We start from the raw sequence: 27190 nt of genomic DNA, 5'->3' as shown, positions 1-27190 counted from the left end.
ATACTTGCTTATGGACATGACATCACAAACTATTTCGACAACAAAAGCCTATTACATCAACCTGAAATTTAAAGGTAAAATTAACAATTTGACATCAGTGAAAACAATCTATTTTGTTTTAAACATGATAATATCCACATTAAAATGTCATCGAATAATTTCATTTACACAGCTTTGATTTATAATTAAAAATGTTAAAATGATTTGAAGTCAAGACTCAAGCGCATAAGTATACTGTTACTGATGCTTACGTTATCTCACAATATTATGCTATAATTGTACAGGAAGTCAGCTTGAAAAATGTCAATATTAAAACTTGGAGTCAAAAATCTGTTGGAAGCACTATTTGTCTAGCACAAAACAAACAAAACATATCAAGTGTTCTAGAAAAAGGTAGACCCTTTGACAAGCAATGTCACAGTGAAATTGTTCTGTGGCGATCTTAACAATGCACATTGTACAGTGTACACTTGTACAATAGTTCAAACAACTTTGGCAAAGTGGTTACTTTGTTAAACCAAACTCTACCGATTTTACAAACCCAAGCAATAACTAGATGTTAATCAAAGAGAAATAAAACTGCGAACGTTTTCGGCTTATAGCCAAGCCTTTTTCAGATATTTATAAGAATAATTTGGCTCGTTACAAACCAAATAAAGATGCACGTTATAATTAATAGAAGACAAACAACAAGCGAGTTTCCTACAAGCCAGCAGTTCTAAACTGAGTAAGTGACACCTCAGCTAGCAACATTTCAGCAAGCGGCTGAAATTGGTGAATGATAAAGCTAAGCAAGTCGAAACTTGGAGATTGCTTGGTTTTAAATTTTGATGATCCTGCTTGGATGCTCCCATGCAAAATTCAATAAAGTCATGATGAGTGTTGAAAAATATACATAAAAATGACTTATGCCAGAAAAAAAAAACAATATCCAAAACAAAACAATTGCATATATACTTTAAATTTAAAAACAATGAGAATATTTGTCATGAAGTTCTGAAAGTGAAGAAACAACATTGCCAAGAGATGTCAAAAAACTTAATCGGCTCGGAGCAGGTGCACTCTGAACTTCGCCATCTTTTTTTTCCGATTCAGCTTCGGCAACTACGTCTTCACAATCATCAGTGACATCTTCAGCACTGTTTACTTCCGCATTTTGATTGATGCTTAACTGAGATGATGAAGATGTGATTTCACGTTGAGCGATTATGGAAGAATGCTTGCTTTCCTTGTTACCACTTTCTTCTTCACTTCCAGTAGATTTCCCGGTTTTAAGTTGATTTGATTCAGTTTCAGAAGTATTGGTTTCATTGTTTGAGTTGCAAATACTGAAAGGGTCATGTGATGTTGAACTAGAACTAGCTTGGTTCCCAGCAGCGGTTTCACCAGGACTTTTAATTTCTGCGTCTGAGCGAAGGTTTATTAAATTTTTATCTTGATTTACATCAGAAATCAAAATTGGAGAATGAGGACTTGCATTATCACTTTCTCTTGGAGCAGCAATATTTTCCGAAGGGGTGTCATCTGTAGAACATAGAATGTCATTGCTCGTACGTTCTTTACTAATGTCTGTAGAAAAATCCAGTGATACAGTTTTAAAAAAACTATTACCGGAATGTTGCACGGAGAGTTGTTCTTCCTTTAGAATTGATGGATCGGGCTGTTCACTGTTGTAGTTTTTACATTCTGCAACTGTGTCAGAAGAGGAACTAGTCTGTGCAGGGTTGTTACAACTTGTAGTTTCATTATAACTCGACAATAGGGAATCATTTAAAGTTTGAGTTGAGGACAGGTCATTTGTTTGATATTCTCTTAAAATTCTGTCCATGGAATTTGACTCCGATTGTTGAATGTCACCAACTGTTTTCGAAATATTTTTGTCACTTTTTGAAGATTGCGACTTAAAGTTAAAACTGCTGCTTGAAGAATGGGTTTGATCTAGTGCATTCTTGTTGTAATCTCCTGAATGCGAATTAATTTCTCGCTGAAGATTGTTTGGCTCTTGAGAAGTTCTACCAGGATGATTATTCAGATCATGATCTGCTGCTGGCATTGCAACATTAGCAGAATTTTCAACTTGTGCTGTTGGTAGTGCTTGCCTCAAGTCTTCAGGATGGACTGGTGATTGGTGGCCACTACTTGTATGTCCTTCAACACGTGTGACGAAATCATCAGCTTCGCTGCGTCTTATATTGTATGAGCGACGCTTAGTTATCTGATCTTCATAGTGCACACGTCCTCCGAGAAGACGCTCTGGGATCGGCTCTGTCATTGCCTCCTAAACAAAGTTTGAACTAAAAACTAATTATTGTCTACTTGGAGAGTATGCACACAACTATCAACAAAGTGAAATTATAAGAAGACTGAAGCAAGTTTGAAGCAAGCAAATATCATTCATTAATACGGTAGGCTACTCATTTTAACCGTACTACACGATGATATTAAAACAACTCTACAGTTAACAATAGGTTAGAAGTCATGGTAGATTGGTCAATGTCACACACAAATTGGTTATCAAAAACGAGATTATTGAACGAAAGTAAGTTTTTTGAAACTCCAAATTGGAGTTGCAAACTTTAAGCTTTGAGTTGACCAAAATAAGTTCATTTACTAATTTGACATGATGTAATGAGAAAATGTCATGCTGCCGTTCACTATCCTCCACTGAGTGAGAAAACGTTCTTTATAGTTTATATGCTCTTAATAACAACTTAGCATACTTGTCTTGTCATTGTCAGCTACTCAAGTAAACACAAATAACAAACTTGTCATCACAAACAAATTGAGCTACTGGAAAATTAAGAATAAAAATAAGCCTTGTAAAGGTAGTAAAAACAACAAGTGTTCATGAACTCGGGTATTCTGTCGAAACCTACCTGTCAAGATACCACTGACCGCTGCTGACCTGTCGCAGAGGCATCTCATCGCGAGAATTCTACTTTATTCTTGCCTTGTGCAGATATTTCATGCAACGTCTATACTTTTTGTTGATCTTACCACTAGTCTAGGAGGGTTAATTTCAACTTTAGCCTTGGTTTTAGAATACAACAGGACATTCAAAAACCAATGGCAAAAATTTGACATTTCTGTCAATTTTTTTTATACAGCTGTTAAATCATGTTATATGTTGTTGTCACGATTTCTTTCTATCTCTTACCAGGAAAAAGACTTGGAAAGGTTCAATGACGTAGTTTAATGGGTTAAACCGAAAAGCAGTCAATTAAATGTCGAATAATTCTACTAGTGCAATGATAATCTGACTTCTTGAAGAACTTTAACGAACGGCTTCTCAAATAACTCTAATTTCTGCATCAACTACCAATCCACAACTCATAGCACAACTCTCATAATCAACTCATAATAATCATCATAATACTCAGAATAATCAGAATACAAACTACACCACTATTTATAGTTGGTTGTTCAGTCCAGTAACCTCGAGAATGTTACGTAGTGTCACATTGTTCTGTCAAGTTGCAATAAATGTCAACAAGCAGAAGCTTATAGAAGTCTAAATAATGTCACGTTCGCAAGAAGATTCTTACATAAACGATTTCGCAATCGGACATTTACTGATAAACAACCTTATGACGTCATGACAAACGACGCTCAGAAATCATGAAAAACAACAGAACCTTCTAGATTTGCATGCTTACAGATGATTCTAGAAATACGTTACATAATACAAATTTCTCAATCAGAGGTTACTTCAGGTCATAACCGACAATAACACAACGCACCAGAATTCCACAACCAAAACAACACGCTCGTTGAAGATACAAAGCAAGCCATCGCGAGGCATTGCACCTTGATTGTGACATACGCCCCCCCTTAGAATATTGTTGCAAACAATATAACAACACAATCAATACAAAACACACCACCAAACAATTAGTTACTCAATAAAACAGTTCTCATTAGTCCATCGTTGCACGATCTACCAACGATAGCTTTTCTCAAAACAATAGTCACGTTTTCTGCGAAAGTTTCCATCGTCCTCAATGGGTTCAATGCACCGGCGAGCAAGATGACCCATCTTCCTACATCGGAAACACCTCCTCTCCGGACAGTCCTTGGCGAGATGACCTTCTTTATGACAATTGTAGCAAGCCTTTTCATCAAAAGGGCAGCTCCTGGCTATGTGTCCAATCTCCCCACATCGGTAGCAGTGGTTGTCACGGCAACGTCTATTTTCCGAATGTCCGCCGTCAGCAACGCACTCCCTGGCGAAGTGTCCGCGTCTACCGCATCTATAGCAAACTCCAAATGGTCGTCGCCTGCCTCTTCTCCTCGGTTCATCGCGCTCGTAATATCCGTCATCGTGAGATCGTTGCTGATTATCTACAGAACAATCTCGAGCAAAGTGACCATTATTGCCACAAGAATAACAAGTAACTTCAGAATTTCTCTCAATAACATTTCCGATTATAAGATCAACTAACGAGTTTTGTAAGCATAATGCTTTCACAGTCCCACTACAATACAGTGTTTCGATGTCTATCATCGCTAACGGTCCTTGGATTGAAGTGGTATCTATCTTTGTCACATGGCCAGTTTTTCCCGTTAATTGATTGTCATTTACTAAATCTCTCCTCACCATTATACCCGTAGAACCAGAATCACGTAAAACTTTTACCTTTTTGTTTCCAACTGTTCCATCCACTACTGGTAGGTAATCTTCAGGTTTTATTTCTTCGTAAGCATCTTCTTTTGTCTTCTTTCCCGTTTTCTTCTCCAACTGATCATCTTCATCCGATCTCTCATTTTCAAGCGTGGGTTTAGGAATCATCAACGCACAACCACCTCGATAAACGTCCGTGTCTTTATCTTTTCCAGACTGATTGGATAGGGAAAACGACTTGTCCTTGCATTCCTTCGCTTCGTGTCCTTGCCTATTGCAACAATTGCACCACTTCCTCGATTCCTGATGATTTCTTTTAGTCTTCTTCCGGCAGTTAACAGACTTATGACCTAAGCCATTACAATTAAAACAACAGCACCTCCTTTAAAATTATTTGTTTGCTCCTCGTCATTATCGCATGACAACGTTTCTTCAGTCGACAACTTCTCATCATGAGCAACTAAGTACTGTTCTGCCACACTGGCTATTTCTTCTAGATTCTTTGGACTTCTCTCCATTAGATAAACAGACAGATCTTTTGAACATGAATCTGTGAATTGTTCCTTAACTATAAGGTTTGCCAATCCGTCCAATGATTGTTCGGCCCCCGAAAGTTCAAACCATTTTAACAAAAGGTTTCTTAAACGTTCAATAAATTGACCTGGGCTTTCGTGTCGTTCAGGCTTTGCCTCACGGAATCTTTGACGGTATCCATGCTCGGTAAAATTGTATCGCTTTAACAGAGCTAACTTCAATCTGTCGTAGTTCATGGCTTCTTCTTGCGAAAGTCTTGAATATACATCAAGAGCTTGTCCCGATAATAACATGCTTAGCTGGGTAGCCCACGTCAACTTTTCCAATTTGGCTATTGTAGCATATCTTTCAAATCTTAACAAATAACTATCCAACTCATCTTTTTCTTCAACAAATGATGGCAAATCTGGACGTCTAACTTGCGCCACAATAACATCTCGAGCATTATCATTAGTAGAATTAGATCGCTCACCAATGTCCAGCTTTTGTCTTTCTAATTCAAGTTTTAACTTTTCCAATTCATATTGCGCTCTTCTTTCTTTAGCTTCTGCTTCGCGTTGCGCCCGATTCTCTTCGGCTTCTGCTTCGCGCTGCGCCCGCTTCTCTTCTGCTTCAGCTTCACGCTGCGCCCGCTTCTCTTCTGCTTCAGCTTCACGCTGTGCTCGTTTTTCTTCAGCTTCAAGTTGTGCTCGCTTTTCTTCAGCTTCAAGTTCTGCTCGCTTTTCTTCAGCTTCAAGTTGTGCTCGCTTTTCATCAGCTTCAAGTTCTGCTTTCCTTATTTCATGAGCAGCTCTTCTATCTTCTCTTTCATCAGCTTCTCGCTGAGCTTTTTGGTCCATTATCTTGTGATACTCTTCCATCACAAACTGAGACTTTTCATTACCAGTCAGCCCCATTCGTTCAGCCATGCTCCCTAAGTCTTCAATCATCTCATGTTTGACAGTATCCGCCATTTTGACAGCTTGTTGTTAATTTATTATTCTTTCAATAAATCTTTCGGTATTCTTCGGTTTTTCGGTTAAATCTTTTTCGGTTGATCCCGGACGAGCCCCCAGAATGTCACGATTTCTTTCTATCTCTTACCAGGAAAAAGACTTGGAAAGGTTCAATGACGTAGTTTAATGGGTTAAACCGAAAAGCAGTCAATTAAATGTCGAATAATTCTACTAGTGCAATGATAATCTGACTTCTTGAAGAACTTTAACGAACGGCTTCTCAAATAACTCTAATTTCTGCATCAACTACCAATCCACAACTCATAGCACAACTCTCATAATCAACTCATAATAATCATCATAATACTCAGAATAATCAGAATACAAACTACACCACTATTTATAGTTGGTTGTTCAGTCCAGTAACCTCGAGAATGTTACGTAGTGTCACATTGTTCTGTCAAGTTGCAATAAATGTCAACAAGCAGAAGCTTATAGAAGTCTAAATAATGTCACGTTCGCAAGAAGATTCTTACATAAACGATTTCGCAATCGGACATTTACTGATAAACAACCTTATGACGTCATGACAAACGACGCTCAGAAATCATGAAAAACAACAGAACCTTCTAGATTTGCATGCTTACAGATGATTCTAGAAATACGTTACATAATACAAATTTCTCAATCAGAGGTTACTTCAGGTCATAACCGACAATAACACAACGCACCAGAATTCCACAACCAAAACAACACGCTCGTTGAAGATACAAAGCAAGCCATCGCGAGGCATTGCACCTTGATTGTGACAGTTGTATATATTATAAAATTACTGTTTAGACACTGTGTAAAGTTTAATGACAAGACCCGTTGTTGACAAGACCCGGTGATGGATGCTACTATTGCTAGAACAGTTAGTGATGGCAATCGCCTGCTTGTCATTATGAAACAAGCCAAACGTGTATCTATGGATAAAAGGTCAAGGTAGTGAATAAACTGAAGTGAATATGAATATCCATGGCTGACTGATCTATAGAATCAAGCTGTCTTGGCTTCCACCTGTCCTGTGTACAGGTTAACCAAAAACCGTGATGCCAACGCTCTCCCCGGCTGGTGGGTCAAAAAACAATTGGGAAAACACGGAAGCTTATAAGGAAAAACTTGAATTTGGATAGAAATTTCAATTTTTTCAGAGATCTTAGAATGTCCTGTTGTATTTTAAAACCACGCTAAAGTTGGATTCGAAATAAAAAAGCCGATTATACTAAATATGCTGTATAACAATGTATATTATATATGTATATATTGTTTTTTTCAACCTCTGTGTTAATATACTGGCAACAAAATAAACCAATCAATCAAATCAATCACAAACAAATCTTGTTTGCCTTTTAGAATATCTTGCTTCAAACTGCTTTTTGTTTCATGTCTCAGGCTACAATCATATTGGATAACTTTTGCATTACAACAAGTTCCTAGTGAAACAAACTGTCATAGGAATTATACAGTGGCAAAGAAAGTATCGCTAAAAGGATAATGCTCAATGGATAAAGTAGAATTCGTGCCAAGTAGTCTCGCGGTGAGCTGTACTCTGAAGTGAGATGTCTCAGCGACAGGCCAGCTGCAGTCAGTTGTCTCGCGACAAGTCGGTTGTGATGGAATGTTCTGATCCACATACTGTAGTCAAAACACTAATGTTACTACATAAGAATAACCCTTCTGCCCAAAAGAGCCAACAACGCACGAAACTCTTTTCTAAGAGTTAATCCAGCAGTCGAAACAACGACATTTGATGATTGAAAACAATTATTCGTGAAGTTAAAACAATCAATGTCACCATATAAGAAGGAGGATCATCTTTTTGCTTAGAAGAGCGGTGAGCATTTTGAGGTCGACTAGATGATGGTGAATTGTTGCCATGGGAACCACCATTTCCTCCACTTCCATGATCAGATCCTTCATTGTCATCATCCGATGGAGGTTGATAACCTAATATTCACAATCAAACAATTATAACCAATTATCATTTGATCAGTTTAAGTTGAGAGAAATTTCAAGGTCATGTATGACGGGTCTGCTACTATTCGGTGAGTCCGATTCGGTGAGAGCCTTTTTCGGTGAGAACCCTATTCGGTGATTTTTTTGAATTTTTTTTTGAAAATTATTGAATACCGTAGCCTAATTAAAACCCCTAACCCCAAACCTCCTAACCCAAAAACCCAAACCCCAAAAATCCAAACCCCCCAAAACCCCTATCCTCAACCCCCAAAAACCCATATCCCCTAACCCCCTATAACGGCAATGATAATTAGGCTACGGTGCGCAATAATTAAAAAAAAAAAAACTCACCGAATAGGGCTCTCACCGAAAAAGGCTCTCACCGAATAGGGAACTCACCGAATCGGACTCACCAAATCGGGCCATTCCGTGTATGACACAGGTTACAGAAAAGGATTTCCAAGCCAATGAATAGCAATGACTGTTACTTAAAAGTTAACTTGCATTGCATACCGTAGCTTTTGTGTTTTAACAGTACAGTTTTATCTTCAGGTGTATATTGTATTTTAAGGAAATTTTCTAAAGTCATATTCTGCCAGAGTGGAAGTTAAAGTACCGAATGTACTTATAATATTTTACTATATTTAAGTAAATACTTGTACAAAGTAGTATAGCCTATTAAACGTTTGCTAAACCTGAGTTTAATATCAACATCTTGCACTCTTTATTTTATGATTAGATTGAACAATAACCAGGCATTCCAACCATTTTACTCAAAAGGTGACATTATTCATTAAACAGCATGGACATTTTTAAAGAATATTATCTTTGGCCTGTAAGGAAACCTTGTAAACTACAAAACAACAATCATCATTTAATTAGTTAAAGTTGAGACAAATTTCACAACCATGTAATGACACAGGTCACAGAACTAGTGTAAGGCAATGACTGATATTTTAAAGTCATCTTTAATGCCAAGAAATGTATATATACATACGTTGTAGTTCAATACGTTGCTGTAGTTGTGTTTTGTTTTTTTTTCTTTAACAGTGCAATTTTATCTTTAGGCGAAAAATACATCTTCCAAAGTAATATTCTGACAAATTGGAAGTTAAAGTACTGATATTTTAGTGAAGAGAAGGTAATATTGCTCAAAAACAACTTTTAACTTTTAAAAGAACTATAATATATGTAATTATGCTGAATAGGCTGTACCAAATTTTGGTAACTTAGTCGGATTACTTAGCTAGTTTCCCAAATGTTGTGGCTTAGGTACCTAATCAAAATGCCATATATATTTATTTTTTCTTAAATTGGTCTTACGCCTCCTCAATGCTTGTTTAGTTGTTTCTATGACAATGGGCCCAAAATTGACAAAACAGCTATAACTCCGGAACCACTATGAGCTAGAACTTGGAATGTTAATACCTCATACGTATAGGCGTCATTTCAAGGGTGTGAAGGGTGCTTGATCACCCCAAAATGAAAATCTGAGGTAACAACATAAATGCGAGAGCACCCCTGGGCCCTGGTTTGCATACAAAATACACCGATTCAAATGGAAATTTGCATTGCTAAATAACGTTTTTTTTTCTTTCTTGAAAGTCGTTTCACCAAAGCGCAATATTTTCAGTGTTTTACATTTGTGGGTGGCACGCAGCGCCACACATATCAAAAGCAGACATGATTGTACTATTGCCTAACAATTAAGCACAAACACGTGCACTGCGTCAAGAAGTGCTGTTTTCTACTCAAACGTCTACAAAAACATTCTGCAAACGGCGTCAGATGCAATCGTTAGCCGTTTCCCTTCTTCATCATACCGAATGGCAGACTTGCTACTAGAGCTGCTAGAGAATCCCACAATGAAAGAAGCCGATGTTACGAAAGTAAGCAAACTGGGAACGCAAGGATTTGCTGCGTGAACGCAAACAGTGGTTCGCTTGTTGCAAACGTGACGGTGATGTTGTGACAGTGAATACGCTAAGTCAGAAATTCATTGCACAGCCGTCAATGGTCGATATAAAGCCAAATATATGTGCAGCTTTGGTAACTTACATTGTTATGCCGACTTCTTCCTGTGAAGCCGAACGTTCCTTTTCGTTATTACGACGCTTGAAGACCTACCTTCGCAGCACTCAAACGCAACAACGACTGAACAATTTGGCCGTTACAGGTAGTCATCGCGAATTGGCGGAGAAATTAAACATGGAAGAACTTGTCACGGAGTTTGTTTCCAAGACAACGACCCGCAGAAACAAATTTGGATGTGATTAATTTATAGCAAGCCGCATTATAAGGCAGACGTGAACAAATGAAAGTCAAATATATTTCAATATTCAATGTAAGATCACTTTCGCCTCGCATGTAATACTTGTTTTCATTTCTATCTGATCGTTTGACATACCGCTGCAGTCTATTCGATTACACATACGACAAAATTATCTTCTTTTATGTTGATTCGACGTTTCATGACGTAGGCTAAACATAGTTGAATTTACTATTAGATTGAGTCATTTGTTTTAACATTTTCCATCGGTCAGGTTTTCAATTGATTAGCCTATATTGACAATTTTCATAAGATAACTTAGAGCACCCCTAATTTCGTCAAATTTTTTAAAAAAATTACGCCAATGACCTCATACAAACATGCTCAAGCCTTAGTGCAGTGACTCAATGTTGTGAATGATGCAGCAGAACGGGCATTGGGTCTGTTGACTGCCTTTCACACCGGTAAAGTAACTAAATATCCAAAACATCAGCAAATATTGTTAAAAATGGTGTCTCAGTTACGACATGTTCAACTTGGAGCAGCAACATCTAGTGAAAGAGTGACTAAAAAAAGTCTTTTCAAGACCATGAACACCAGCACTCCAGCACCTAAACTATTGTTGAAGTTGCAAGGATAAGTTTTGTGATGGATTAAACAATCAATTGACTGTGAACCACAGCCTGTTGTATTGCATTGTGCTTTCTGACATAAACTAGTTATTGCCATGATTTTTTTAGTTTGTTGTTGAAACGTATTCAACAATTCTATTCTATAATGGTATTATTGCACTGTGTAATGTTCTTTGCCTGGGAAAGTCGGGTCTGCTACTATTCGGTGAGTCCGATTTGGTGAGCTCCTAACCTCTAACCCTAACTCCTAACCCCTAACCCTAAAACGGCAATGAAAATTAGGCTACGGTACTCGATAATTTAAAAAAATAATTGAAAAAATCCCCCGTTAAGGGATCGGACTCACCGAAACAGGCCATTCCGGGGAAAGTCAATATCAATTGTACAAAGCTGTACTTTTTTGGTTGCAATGTGAGATTTCAGCTTAATATTGCTAATCGATTGTTGTTTATAAATGTTTAGTTGTTGCTGACTGTTTTTACAGTACGGTATTTTATGTTTTATTCAAGGTAGACATGCTGAAATGTGCAAGATTAGAGAAGTGTTATTTGCTAACTGATGTGTGAAACCATTTAACCTTTGTTGATTTTCTTAACTCAGATTTTAGGTATTATACTAATTCATTTTCATTGCTGTGTGTTTGCAGTTGTTGCTGATAAACTAGGCTAAAACACGTTTTCTGTAAATTTTGGGAAAAGTGCTGCACATAGGCCTACAAAATGTATTGACAACAAATAGGAACTTGGGTGTTCTGCATCATTTGAAAAATAAATTTTGGTTCTAGCTCAGATGGTGGTCCCGGAGTTATAGCTGTTTCGTCAATTTTGGGCCCATCGTCATGGAAACAAGCATTGAGGAGGCGTAAGACAAATTTAAAAAAATAAATTATGGCATTTTGATTAGGTACCTCAGCCACAACTTTTGGGAAACTTGCTAAGTAATCCGACAAAGTTACCAAAATTTGGTACAGCCTAATGTTGAAGTTAATATGTGACTGTTTTCCATGTGACACAAACTGAGTTATACAATTAAAAAATACGCTTTGATGGTTAGAGATAAATTGATTGTCAGCTTAACACTTTAAATAATAAACATACAGGTATTCAACATCAGAAACCACAAAAAACAACAATGATTTGGGTATCTAAATCAGCATAAATTTACAACCACGTCATTGTAAGAGTTACGGTATTACACAGATGCATTTTATAATTAGGGCAAGTAAAGCCAATCTTTTTTATGGTAAGTTTATTAAAGTCAATTTTATGTAAATGACACGCCCAATCTCAATGTTTTCTTTGAAATGCTCAGAATAAATGATACTTCAACAACTTCTTGTGCTCATCAATCTCAACCTGTACTGACTCTATTGCATACCTACCCAAGCCTGTAATGAGATGGGGAAGCTGATTAAATGCTGCCTTGTATTACGTAAAAAAATTACCTGAAGAGCAATTGTTGATAGCATTGAACGGCGTGGATATTAGTTGCATAAGTAAAAGATACCATGCTAGCACCTGGTTTGGCTATTCATCTACTGTACATAACATTAACACTAGAACGGTCAAAAAAAAAGTATATATACAACAGCCGCTGGTGTCGAAATCGACACTTTTCACAAAAACAATTTTTCCGCAAAATTAACAGTAAAAGTTCGTTTTATTTTACAGTGATAAAATTATCTGAAGAACTTATTACTTTTGCAACCTATTTGCGCTGTCAATTTTTTGGTTTTACACGAAAATTATGATGTAGGCTACCAGGTTTTGATCAGTTCGAAGCTTGACTGTATCTGTATCTTGACTCTGTACAATGATTTAAACATTCAACAGAGCGAAGACATAATTATCACAAAAATAGCACAAAGTTTTCTTATTCAGAAGAAAAAAATCAATCAAAGCAACAAACACTTCACCCAGTGCAGCCTTTGCACTTTGTGACTTTCCAGTCACCATTATCACACTTCCCACTTTTCGACAGTGGCGGCAAATGGTAACTGTATTGTTTTTGCAATAATGTTCAGCCCATTTTCTGCGTTTTCTAGATTGTCGTCTCTGATCTTTTTCTCTCAGCAGTGTCGGCTTTCGTTTCAGCACATGAGCAGTTCTCAAGCTCTCAATCTGGAGGATAAAATCATGTCGGCTGATGTTGCTGCCGGAAGGTTTCTAAAAATAATCCAAAAGTTCAAAGCTGCAATATCTAGCACATTTGTCCAAGCAAGCAAGAGGCCATCTTTTGCTTGCTGCATGTTTGGTGCATTTTCTTGCCATTTGGTCAAACACATCAACTGCTACTTTGTTCTCGCTATAAAAATGGATCATAGAGGCTGGGTTTTTTTTTTCGCTGAGACTTTTTGGTCATTTGTCCGAAATGACTTGAAAAAATTCAGTAATTTCTTATTGATTTCGGTCATTTTTTATTGATTTCGGTCATTATTTCTGATGAAAATACTTCTTTTCAAGTAGCTGACCGAATTGACTATATTTTTTCGGATATTTTGACCAAACAGACTATATATTTTTTTCGGACGTTTTGTTAAAAAGTCGGTCACTGACCGATAAATGATCGAAAAAAAAAACAGCCCAGAGGGTTTCTTTTTCTCTGTTGCATCAATACTGGGGATGTCATGCAGAGTGGAAAGGACATTTGCATTTTTGTGCACTGATAGTTTACAAGCATGCAGCTGTTCGTTGAATTGTAGAAGAATTTACTGGAAAATCTTTCTCCTCCACCCTTGGTCATCTCCTTTGTCAGTCATTTACTGTTAGCTCGAACAGTTCCAACAATGGTTAATGGTTATATTTCTTTCCCGTAGCAAACCAGCAAGATTCACCATAGTAAAAAAGTTAGGTACCTGCTTTGTCTGTGTAAATTGGTGGTGATCCTGATCATTACATCCTCGGGAAGAAGCCTTCCATTTTGTTGCTTTCTTTCAATAGCTCCGAGGTGCGATAAATACGGTAAAAGTATTGCATACGTATTTGGAATGAACCTCGGCTAATACCCAGAATTCTGCGGTGCACGACATCTGGGCGAGACAAACTGGGCGATACCCACTTGGGCAAGACCAAGTGGGCGACGAGCCAAGTGATCGACGGTCAAAGTGGGCGACGGTAGCGAAAGTTTAGCCATTCGGAATGGTGGTGACATATTTAATTTATCTAGTTGCTCTGCGGCGTCACGGTTTATTGTGAAGCTTAAGAGAAACTCCTCAGAAAAGAGACAAATGAATAGCCAAAGAGTGGTTGAAGTCAGTTATGAACGCTCCTTAACCGTTATCGAAGCTTGTCAGTCGTTATAAAGTCATATTTTCTGTTTTAGATCATAAAATACGACTTTTCATTTTTAAGATAAAATACAATGATTGAACCCTAGTAACTTCGTAAATGCAGTTGAAACAGCTCCTGTAAACATTGAAATTTGATAATTTGTGGAAGGGAGGCAATGTGAGTTCTCACGCTGAGTTTCACAAAGCATTGGAAGCAACATTTTCATTATTTTTTGTAGTCTAGTAATAGCGCTTGCTGTTTGATGTTAATTTGCATTGTGACATCATCTTGACACATTATTTTGCAACACACAATCCAGTCTCTGTTTGGTAGGTAGGCTACATGCATTAGACACGGACATTAGCATAAATTTGATGCTGTAAAAAATAAAAATAAAGTCATATATATCAAAAAATAAAGTCATATTTTTTAATTTTTAGCCTGATCGAGGCAATCTTTTTTTGATTTGTTACCGGTACCTGATTGAGCAATTAACGTTATTCGTGAATTGCCGTAACAGCATGCGTATCGCGTTTCTCGCTTTATCGCTACTTTTGGTATTATTACATCACAACAAATCAAACAGTACGGTCGTGATAGACTATTCGATTATATATTTCTCTTCTCGTTTAACATGTTTTGGTACAATTTTTTCGTAATAAACGTTCACAGCAATTGCCGAGGCAATTTCAACTTTTGCCGTTTGGCCTTGCCAACGTTTTTGCAAAGTGAAAATATGCTAATTTCGAAGACTGCGTCAGTGTTTACAGTAAGTAAAATAGTCCGAGGTGAGGCCTTGGTGCGATGTTTTCGCTGATTAAACTCCCGCTGCGAGTGAACAAAACAGAAAGAAATTTTGAACAACTTTTGTCCGAATTAAGTGCTCATTTTGCGACGGCATTTTTATTGCCGTAGCAGAATGACCATTATGACGTTTGCGGCGGCATTTACCACGGCAATTGCTGTGTGCCACCGCTAATTTCGAGGACTGGTTACCAGTCTCTAAAACCCATACAGCCTGTTTTACCCTAAAAGAGGGATCATCAGAAGGTCCTTATTCAAATGATTGATGATCCCCCTTTTAGGGTGAAACAGGCTGTAAGGGTTTTAGAGACTAGTAACCAAATTTGATGAAAAGCAAATATAATATATGTTTGCGAGCATGAAAACAGTATAGGCCTACTGGTAGTCAGTGTGAACCTTGCACTTGGTGAGAAAGTGCCAGTTTCTTCACGTCCGGTGTAAAGCCAGTGAGAAACATTCGAAGATTACCTCTTTTGGATATGTCGTGGGTTTCGCTGTTTGGTAGGCTATGTAGCCAGGGATATCTAGAGACTAGGGGATACGAAGGCTTTTATTACGTCTGACAATAGAAGGGCTTCTATTTATCTTATATAATGTCTGTTTATGGTAAAATAACAATTGGCACCGGTAGTAATTTAATAAACTTTGTTATGACAACCTACATTGCACTATTACTACCAGGTATGGATATTCAATGAATGCTCATAATCACTTGTTAATTCAACTACCCGTATACTTGCTTTACACCTAGCCAACTGCAAAGGTTTTGTCAAAAAAACAGCTAACTGGTAACCTTTCAACTGTCTTTTCAAACAAGTATTCTTTAAATATGTTCTGCATAACACTTGCTAACTGTCTTGTGCAGCTGAGTGTACCAGCTGCACTACAAAACTTTCTGCAATTTTAAAAAGAACCGCATGTTCACGCGGTACCAACTACCGCCCTTCTAGTGTCATGAGAATAAGGCAATCGCTCTGAGCTTTCGTATCCCCTTCTTTAGATATTCCTGGCCTCGATTTACGTATACAGTACACTAACATAATTTCGGCACAATTAGAATAATGCGAGCAACACAAAATCTGTTGGATAAAGAACTAGTCGGAATCGGGATCATCGGAGGAAAAGGTTGTCGCGTCGTCACTGGAATACTTGCAGACGCAAAACTGCCTGTTCATGAACGCGCGATGCCATATGATCGGAAGGATTATTTTTCTTTACCACCGAAGAACCGTTATAAATCTGATTTTGTATCACTTTTTATATTCGCAACGACACCGGTAAAAAATAAGCATTCAATGAAAGAATAACTTTTGCATAACAATTAAGCCGGTAGCCTATTTATAAGGTTGCAAACTTTTTACAGTTCACAAGAGCATTGTCAGCGCATAAAATAGCTTGCGTAATGCTCTGGGTTACCGCCATGTGACACGATGGAAAAGCATAAAAAAAATTCGTTTGATTAAAGCATATGGCAATTGCCGCCGCAATCCAAGGTTTGTTGATTTGGCGACATCAAATGTTTTTGCCGTCGCCCAATGTTTTTGCCTTGTCTTTGCCCAATGTTTTTGCCAAACACCCAATGTTTTGCCGTCGTAGATGGAAACTAATTTCGAGGACTGGGTAACTAGTCTATATTTTGATGTATTTCACTCTGCTTGGCTTTTGCTTGGCATTGAGCACTTTTTGTAATATTTAATAGTATTTTTTTCGCTTTTTGTAATTAATCGTTTTTGCTGAAGGGGCGGTAAAATTTTGCCAGTTCATGAAAGGGGCGTTGGGCCAAAAAAGGTTGACAAACACTGGTCTAAAGGCTGGACAGAAGAAGTTGAGTTTGCTGGAAAACACAACTTCTACTTGCTTTTAAAAGGTGAGTTTTGTCGATGTTGTTGTTACGACGGTTGTTCAAAAGCTTTTCTCGTGCCTTCCATATCCATGAAATTTGCCCCGGTACCACATTACTTACTTCTTACTCTTTCAGCTAAATCCAGATCTTTTCGTTTTACAGATTTGCTTGACATGTTGACTTAACAAAACAGATCACCAAATGATTTTTCAAAAATTGTTTAGATTTATCATTGCAATATTTTATATAGATTCAACGTCTTTATTTGCAGTACAATGTTTAGCACATAAGATTATGGTCTGGGATTACAGACACTTGTCTTTGTTTTGGTTGCATGCGTCTGTCCCACCTTTGCTTCATTTCGCCCATTGCGGACAATCATTAGATTGGTGACCTATATACATGTAGGTCACGACATTCTGGAGAAGCATGCTCACAAATTGAAATGACCAGAATACTTGGTATAAAACATGCAAGGCAAGTCGTAGTTGTCATCACAATCGAAAGCGTCTTTCGAGTTTCGAAGGATGGTCGGTAACTCAGCTACCGGTACTTTAACAAACAAGTCAGAAAAATACTTTGGTACGAAATATGGTAACCTACCGCAAGTGTTTATAATATTGAGACCGGGTTGTGTGTTGCAAAATAATGTGTCAAGATGATGTCACAATGCCAACTAACATCAAACAGCAAGCACTATTACTAGACTCCCTTCCACAAATCATATGGTTCAATCTTTGTATTTTAAAGTAAAAATGAAAAGTCATATTGTATGATCTAAAATAGAAAATGTGACATTATAACTTCTTTAATTGACCCCGTAGCAACGTCGTTGTTTCACTGTTATCGGTTTGACAACTTTCTACACCACCAAAAAGACTTTTACTTACATCATCAGCATCGGTATTGCGACTGACAAGTTTCGATTACGGTTAAGGAGTATTTTGAACAATACTGTAACACACTCGAACAACTAACAAAAAACTTCTGTTTCACTTGAAAATCACTACAAAAATTTAAATGTCTAATGCATGTACCATTGTACCTACCAAGCCAGCTACTTAGTAGTTAAGATCTCAGCACTGGCTGACCTAGTGACCTACCGCAAGTGTTAATAATAATTATTCAGAGACTGGATTGTGTGTTGCAAAATAATGTGTCAAAATGATGTCACAATGCAAATTAACATCAAACAGCAAGTGTTATTACAGCATGCTTTGTGAAACTCAGCGTGAGAACTCTCATTGCTTCTCTTCCACAAATTATCAAATTTCAATGTCTTCAGGAGCTGTTTGAACTGCATTTACGAAGTTACTAGGGTTCAATCATTGTATTTTAAAGTAAAAATGAAAAGTCGTTTTTTTATGATCTAAAACAGAAAATATGACTTTATAACGACTGACAAGCTTCGATAACGGTTAAGGAGCGTTCATAACTGACTTCAACCACTCTTTGGCCATCCGTTTGTCTCTTTTCTGAGGGGTTTCTCTTAAGCTTCACGATGAACCGTGACGCCGCAAAGCAACTAGATAAATTAAATATGTCACCACCATTCCGAACGGCTAAACTTTCGCTACCGTTGCCCACTTGGTCGCCGCCCACTTGGCCCGTTGGAATTTCATGCCATATATACTTGTCTGGTTTGTTTGGCATGAACACAATAAAAGGACATTTGTTTTTCATTGGAAAGAGCTGTTCATCGATTGGCAGGCTCCAATCCGGAGTGTAATTGTTGATGCAATTAGCAACTAGTCCTTCCAGTGGCTCTCGAAAATGAATAAACTTATCTGTTGCAAACCGCTGATAGATTTGTGAAAGGTATTTGTAAACTCAGTAGGATGACCTAAAATCAAGTCGAGCGATAACACACATCAAGCCGAGCGTTGGACAATTACCATGAGAAACGCTATATATAATAAGTATATAAGTGTGAAAACTACTGAATTAGTTTTTCTCACACAGAAAATCTTTTATACGTTACAAATCTTATTAAATTTGTATGAGGTGTCGATTTCGACACCTCAGCCATTGTAGATAACATGAAAACTTTTTTTAGAAAAATAATACTGAACTATAAGGGTCTGCTACTATTCGGTGAGTCTGATTCGGTGAGTTCCTAACCTCTAACCCCTAATCCTAACCCCTAACCCTAAAACGGCAATGATAATTAGGCTACGGTACCCGATAATTAAAAAAAAAATTGAAAAAGTCTCCCGTTAAGGGATCGGACTCACCGAATCGGACTCACCGAAACGGGCCATTCCAGAACTATAAAGTGTAAGCATAGCCTAATTGGGAAGCTAATGAAGTTTGAAAACGTTGCAATAACAATTAAGGCCCTAACTAAATTTCTAAAAGTGTCGATTTCGACACCTCAGCTGTTCTAGTGTTAAAGACCTATACCAATTACAAATGCATGATATAGTTATAGAAATAATATAGAAATAAAAATAATAAAAAGTGCTAACACTATAAAAGATGCAGCGCAAGCAATGCAAGACCTTTGAGAAGATACTTGCATCAGTAGCCGCTACATTCAAAATGACTGCAAAACAACAATATTTCTAGAATAATCAAGATGGAAAACCAGAGTCCATGTCTGATTGTCTGTTTCTCCAGAAACAAGTTTTTCGATGCTTTGTAACATTTCAATTTTTTTCATTCACTTAAATTTCTTTTTCCTTGATGCAGCTTTCTTTTAAATATAAAACACAAGAAACAATGGTTGACAGTCAAATTTTCGTTAGATCAATAAAGTCATTTTTTTTGGATTTTTAGGTCAATAAAAACTTGCCCTAGTTATAATATATATTGTATATATATCATATATACACTACAGTCTTGATACCTATGTACTTACAATATTTCGACAACACTCACTGATACTGTCTACTATATATTTAAAGAAATCAGAAAAAAGCAATTCACATCACCTGGGTTTAAATCTTTTGCTAAACTGTCATGTCCTGTCATATGCAAAGCGTACAAAAACTCTTCTCCCCAGCCAGAATAAGCATGTACATCATCTAAAAACTTTCCTGTTGCTCTACGTTTTCCATAATTCATATCTTCTTGTAGAATTGCTTGCTAGAACAATGTCAACGCAAGATTGTTATTTCTTGAATTAAACATATCAAAAGTCCATTTAAAAAACCAAAATATCATATAGATGATTGAAAAAAATTGAATGCAGTAATATTGACGACCTTTTAAAGTACACGTAGTTCAAACAGAAATAGAAAATGTTGGGTGGAAATTCAATGTTCATGACAAAGTCCAATTGATATTCATCTGTTGCAGATCGCGATTTCGGGTATTAAACCCTCTTCAGTACAACTTATTAGCTCATAGTACATATCAGTAAAATTTACAGCAGTTCACTTTAGAAAATGATTAAAAATGTTATGTGGTTGCTAAGGAACAAATTAGCCTGCGAGATTAATCTGCGAGCAGTAATAATGACAATTTCTATGCAAATTATGAGGGTTATTAGGTCAAACAACCGACAGTTGCAACAATAAAAAGCACAAAAATATTAAACATTCAGGCGAAGTATTTAAATTCTAACAATAAACAAAGGGGTCAGTCAAGCTGACATACACCTAAGCCTGGGACCAGTCAAGCCGGCCTCCTGTAGAATGATCCATATAAAAGGATGCGAGATACTTCTGAAATAAATGAAAAAAGAGAGAATTTCGACACTTTAAACCCCGATTAACGTAAAGTCAATAGAGGATCCGCGTAAAGCAGATATTATACAAAAGTATCTAATTTAATGCAGTAATATTGACGACCTTTTAAAGTATATATACATGTGGTTCAAACAGAAATAGAAAATGTTGGGTGAAAATTCAATGTTCATGACAAAGTCCAATTGATATTCATCTATCATATAGATCATTGCTTTCCAACCAGCGGGCCGCAAAGCATTTCTAATTGTTACAGTGTACCATTAGATCAAGAAATTGCTGCATTATTGTGCCATAGCCTACCAATTATGCAGCAATATAACAAATAACAATTAAAATTTAATGTGTTGTGTCCTGTTAACAATTTCAGTATTCCCTACATATTGGAAAGTGCAGGACTGCAGGTGAGGGGAATTGAAGAGAAATGTAAATGAAAGGCAGTAGCTATTTGACCGACTCCGGTCTTTTAATCTGAAACACTATTTGACCGGTCATGACATAGCCTATTCATTTTTCTTTCAAAGCAAAAGATGAGAGAAAATGAAAAAAGTGCCTATATAACTTCTAAATTCAACAATTTTATTCAACTGAGTCAGTGGCGTGTGCAATCTTTCCCCGGGCTGGTGTTCCCCAGGGAATGAGTTAGATACTAACCGGAAACATTTTTTTTAAACTAAACTTTGACCCAAAGTGACTCAATCGTTAGGCTGCTGCAATTTTGTGGTCAATTTTTAATTTGAGTAGCTTTTTTATGTCTTTTCAAATATAAGTAATAAAGTTAGAGTATTTTTAATTTGCTAAAGTTAGAGTATTTTTAATTTGCGAATTTGCTAAAAAGTGACAATATATATATATATATATATATATATATATACTTCTTTAAAAAAATGGCAATGTTCAGTTAACATTTAGGCAGTGTTTTTTAGCAGGCAATTTTAGTTTAAAAAGAAACGCTTCTGGTTAGTATCGAACTCATACCCTTGGGGATACCAGACTGACAAAGATAGCATGCGCCGCTGACTCAGCTGAATAAAACAATTGAATTTAGAAGTTATATACCGTAGGTACTTTTTTCTTTTTCTCTTGTCTTTTGCTTTGAAAGAAAAAAAAAAGAGAATATGTCATGACCGATCGACCGGTCAAATAGTGGTTCGGATTAAAAGTAATATATATAAATTTATATAAATTAATCCATTGACATATATAGCATAAGTTCAATTTATTTAGATCAACGTTGAGTTATTACAACACTTGGTGATGAATAGAAAGTGGTAGCCTACTTAAACTTTTATAGATCTGCTTTTAGTATTCTTTTTGTGAATTCTTGTGGGGAGGAATTGACATTATGCTGAGACTGTCTAAGGAGGAATACAGCACAAATGTTGAGTACCAAATTAACTACAAAATGAATGTGTGCTGGGTCGTTCAGTTGGTGCATAAGTGAAAACTAAGTACCTTATACCAGCCCTCGAAATTAGCTTCCATCTACGATGGCAAAAACATTGCCTTTGCCATATCAACAAACCTTGGATTGCGGCGGCAATTGCTGTATGCTTTAATCAAACAAAATTTTATGCGCTTCTTCTTCATCGTGTGTCACACGGCGGTAGCCCAGAGCATCACGCAAGCTAGTTTATGCGCTAGCAATGTTCTTGTGAACTGTTAAAAGTTTGCAACCTAATAAATACTGGCTTAATTGTTATGCAAAAGTTATTCTTTCATCGCATATAATACTTATCACATTGTTTACCGTTGTGGTTGCAAATATAAATCATGGTGAAGGAAGATACAGTTAAAAAGTGGAATTTACCTGCTATAGGTTATGAAACACAGTGAACAGAAGGTAAAGTTAGTGCAAAATTTGTAAAGAATTTTATGACGGAAACAAATGATAATTAGAAAAGTTACGGGGTCAAGTTAAAAAAGTAGTACAAAATTGGATAAATGGTTTCAGCAGTAAAGAAAAGTAATGCTTCCAATGATATTTGTAACGCAATATAACCCGCCAGGAAAATTAAATCGATTTGTGCTGACTCAAACGTTGAATCAACCCAAAATTTAGCCAGGCCTCGAAATTTGTACTTTTTTCCGGCGGTCAAGCATGTCCTACCGGACTGGCCATTTCAGCGGACATTTAATATCTCAACCGGACATATATTTTACATGTAGATTTTGCACAAAATCACACTACAGTATTGTGTAGTCGTGTTTGTAGAAGAAGATTTTCTACAACAGAATAACTCTGCAATGGTTGATGGCTTAATTAACCGACCCTGAAGTATACTGAAGCAGATTGCTTGCAAATAAATCAGTGCGTTAATGACAGTCGTGTAATGACGCAACAAACACAATTGAAAACAACAATCCAAATTTCCTTATTTCAAAAGCAACTACGATCACTTATTGCGTGGCTTTCGCGTTATAGAATCGTTGTGCCAAGGGATTACTGCCGGCGCCGGATTGTAAATCTCCATGTCAGGACCGTCCAGACAAATGCGCATTAGTGACTCAATAGTGTTAACTAACTAACACAATAGTGTTAGTCTAACACCCTCCCTTCTGTGCAGAAATTCTATTTCTATCAGTATCAGCGTGAATAAGGTCGTCACATTCGCCTAAGCACGTGCGGAATCCAGCTGAGACTTGCTTCTCTGTGACGTTTCTTTTTAACAAACGATCAATGTAACGCAATAATCCTCATTGTTAAAATTGGAATACATATCCTTCCGAAAAGTTCAGACAACTTTATTTCAAGGCAACATTGCAAGGCGTTGAAGTGATGTAAAAATGGCTACTTTTGCCATCAGCTCGTTAACCACGCCACTCTAATGTGATCTTTAAAGCAATTGCCTGTACTATTATTGTTTCAGCTCCGTGTTTGTTCGCGTTAAACAAACAACTGTAACAATTTAACTTTAAAATATATTTTTGCTGCATTTGCTCTATTTTTGTCAAGAATTTTGCGGCGGTCATTTATGACCGACCAATGAGTCGGCTTCGGCAGACATTCAAGGTCATACCGGAGGTCATGTCCGCCATGACCGCCGGAATTTCGAGGCCTGTTTAGCTACTTTTTCCCTCTGAGTTATTTAACGTGGATTACCGTAACAGCGTGCGTATCACGTTGTTTGCTTTATCGCTACTTTTGGTATTATTACATCACAACAAATCAAACAGTGCGGTCGTGATAGACTACTCTAGTATATTTTTCGCTTCTCATTTTACATGTTGGTACAATTTATTTGTAGTAAACGTTTGCAGAAATAGCCGAGGCAATTTCAACATTTTTGCCATGTAAAAATATGCTAATTTCGAAGACTGCGTGAGTGTTTACAGCAATTAAAATAATCCGAGGTGAGGCCTTGGTGCGATGTTTCTGCTGATTAAACTTCCGCTGCAAGTAAATAACACATGAAGAAATTTTGAACAATTTTTGTCCTAATTAAGTGCTCATTTTGCGACGGCATTTTTATTGCCGTAGCAAAATAGCCATTATGACGTTTGCGGCAGCATTTACCACGGTAATTGCCGCGTGCCGCCGCTAGTTTCGAGGACTGTCATACAGTATAAGATTCTCAGAACTGAACCTTTTAATTAGGCAGTGGCTATTTGACCGTGCAGTGTTTCGAAACACTGGCCTTTGTCCATAGTTACTTTTCGTAATGTCTTTTTAGACATTCTTTTTGAGTCAATAATACTTTTAAAGAAATAAAAAAGAGTCAAAAGGCATGTAAATTTCACTCTGTGTGGAGCTACATGTACTTGAGAGGTTAACTTTTATAATTATATAACTTCTAAATTTAATTGTTTCAACTGAGTCAGCGGCGCGTGCGTTGTTTCTCGGGCTGGTATCCTCAAGGGTATGAGTTTGATACTACCCAGAAGCGTTTCATTTTAAAATAAAATTGCTTGCAAAAAATCACGGATGCAAATTAATTCATACCATGAACATTTCGTACCGTCAGTTCGTACCTTGAAAAGATCGAGAGAAAAAATTAAAAAAAGCCGAAGTTGCTGATCGCAGTTTCCGTTTCCATTTACATAATGTTTACGGCGAAGAATGGCTGCATTTTACATAGAATGGCTGCATTTACGGCGCCGTAAATGCAGCCATTCTATGCCTTTTTTTTAATCTTTACGTCGCTTTTACTGCACATGCGCGGCTGCTCGCTGTTGCTGAATAAAAAGTGCGTGTATAACTTCTAAATTCAACTGTTTTTGCCAAGTGAATTAAAGGCGCGTGTGATCTTTGTCTGGCTCGTACTCGTAAGGATATGACACTATGAGTTTGATTCCACCGAAAGGTGCATAATTTATTTTTTAAACTCAGTTCTAACCCGAAGTGACTCAATCGTTAGGCTACGCATTTTTGTGGCCGTTCAGTTTAGTTTGTTTTTAGTTTTGACCATCACAATGAAAAGCAGTATATGACAAACGTAACAGAGGTATAGAAAAAGGTAGAAGCGACAAAACGCGGACGTTATAGCGTGTATGATAGCAAAGCAGGACAATCAGTTTAAAATATGGCACGGTCGTAACACCTAAAAATTTTATATTCCATGCCTTTTAGAAAAAGGTAAAAGCGACAAAATGCGGCTACGCTATAGCATGCATGATACCAAAGCAGGACAAACAGTTTGAAATATGGCACGGTCGTAACCGTGGCGTCGTCGTAACACCTTAAAACTTTTTTTAAATTTAAAACAAAGATAAAATAAAGGCTAGTGAGTTTTTTTATGATCAGAACTAAAAACAAACTAAACTGAACGCCGAACGGCCACAAAAATATGTAGCCTAACGATTGAGTCACTTCGGGTTAGAATTAAGTTTAAAAAAAATTACCTTTTGGTGGAATCAAACTCATATCCTTACGAGTACGAGCCAGACAAAGATCGCAAGCGCCTCTGATTCACTTGGCAAAAACAGTTGAATTTAGAAGTTATATACGCACTTTTTTTCCAGCAACAGCGTGCATGTGCAGTAAAAGCGACGTAAAGATTTAAAAAAAGGCATGGAACGGCTGTATTTATGGCGCCGTAAATGCAGCCACTTCCAAAAAAAAAATGCTTCCGGTCAGTATCAAACTCGTTCCCTGGGGAACACCAGCCGGAGAAAGATTGCACGCGCCACTGACTCAGTTGAATAAAATTGTTGAATTTAGAACTTATATAGGCACTTTTTTCTTCTCCTGGAGTCTTTTGCTTTGAAAGAGAAAAGGAAAAAAAGAATACGTCATGACCGGTCAAATAATGTTTCATAGTAAAAGACTGGAGCCGGCCAAATAGCCAAGTCTGCCTTTTAATTACATGTCATTTAGATTCAAACAGATGCAACCTAATTCGTACCATGAACAATTCGTACCGTCAGTTCGTACCTTGAAAAGATCAAGAGAAAAAATTAAAAAAGCCGAAGTTGCTGTTCACAGTTTCCGCAAACAAACAAAAACTCTTAGATCATTACCAGAAATTTTAAAATGTTTGCAGAAACTTCGATCAACCCTTAACCCTTTTAAAATGTTTGCGGAAACTTCGATCAACTCTAACCTTTTTTAAATGTTTGCGGAAACTGCGAATCTGCGACTTCGGCAAACTCTTAGGATCATTACCGGTAATTTTAAAATGTTTGGGGAAACTGCGGAAAAACGGAAACTGCGATCAGCTATGTTCTATTTTTCTCTCGATCTTTTCAGTTTGTTTGTTTGCAGACAACACCCTAACCCTTTTAAAATGTTTGCGGAAACTCCGATCAACCCTTACCCTTTTAAAATGTTTGTGGAAACTGCGATCAGCGACTACGGCAAACTCTTAGGATCATTACCAAAAATTTTAAAATGTTTGAGAAAACTGTGGAAAAACGGAAACTGCGATCAGCGATGTTCTATTTTTTTTCTCTCGATCTTTTCAGTTTGTTTGTTTGCGGATACCGATACTCCGATACCTTAACCTTTTTAAAATGTTTGAGGTAACTGCGATTAGCAACTTCGGCTTTTTTATTTTTTTCTCTTGATCTTTTCAAGGTACGAACTGACGGTACGAATTGTTCATGGTACAAATTAGGTTGCACCCAATTTAAACATGTCTCACCTTTGTTGCGATATAAACACATGGCATATAGTGAAGTAATTCTCTTGGTTGAAGTCTATCAAGTAACTTTCTTCTGATTTGTACATTTTTAGTAACTTTCTTTTTTAATTCTTCATCTAATCTTCTTGCACCATCAACAGGCATCTTTCTGTCAATTACACAACAAAATTATGCAAAATATCACAAAGCTAGATTTAAAAGATTCTGAATGTTGCCAAATAAACATATTCCTAAAATACAGATTCTATTTGAATAAGATCTTCTAGGTGAAACAGGCTGTTAAGGATTCAGATAGTAATAACTCTATTTGATTTTATTCCTAAAATACAATGCAATGGTACCCTTTTATTTTTTACCCTAAAAATACCCATTTAAATCACACTTTTACAGGTACTTTTATTACAACTGTAGGCCAGGGGTGCCCAACCGTCAATCATAATGTACCGGTAGCCTACTGGAAAATCGCAAACATATCTCAAGTTGAACGCGGAATGTGCAAGAAAACTTAAAAAT

At 37.0% G+C, this 27190-nt stretch overlaps 1 protein-coding gene across 1 annotated transcript; it reads right to left on the bottom strand.

The window, feature by feature from the left end:
• Positions 1–67: 67 nt before the first annotated feature.
• LOC145765532 (uncharacterized) lies at positions 68–26894 on the bottom strand. Its single transcript, XM_082577369.1, has 4 exons — positions 26678–26894; positions 19839–19992; positions 7928–8079; positions 68–2278 (listed from the first exon to the last, which is right to left on the bottom strand). Exons 1-4 carry the CDS (start codon positions 26819–26821, stop codon positions 965–967), a joined length of 1764 nt encoding a protein of 587 aa, XP_082433495.1. The 5' UTR covers positions 26822–26894; the 3' UTR covers positions 68–964.
• Positions 26895–27190: the final 296 nt, after the last annotated feature.

The sequence above is a fragment of the Aplidium turbinatum genome, chromosome 2 (genome assembly GCF_918807975.1).
Source record: "Aplidium turbinatum chromosome 2, kaAplTurb1.1, whole genome shotgun sequence".
Lineage (NCBI taxonomy): Eukaryota > Metazoa > Chordata > Ascidiacea > Aplousobranchia > Polyclinidae > Aplidium > Aplidium turbinatum.
The sequence above is the reverse complement of the archived record's forward strand: the minus strand, read 5'-3'. Positions and strand labels throughout refer to the sequence as shown.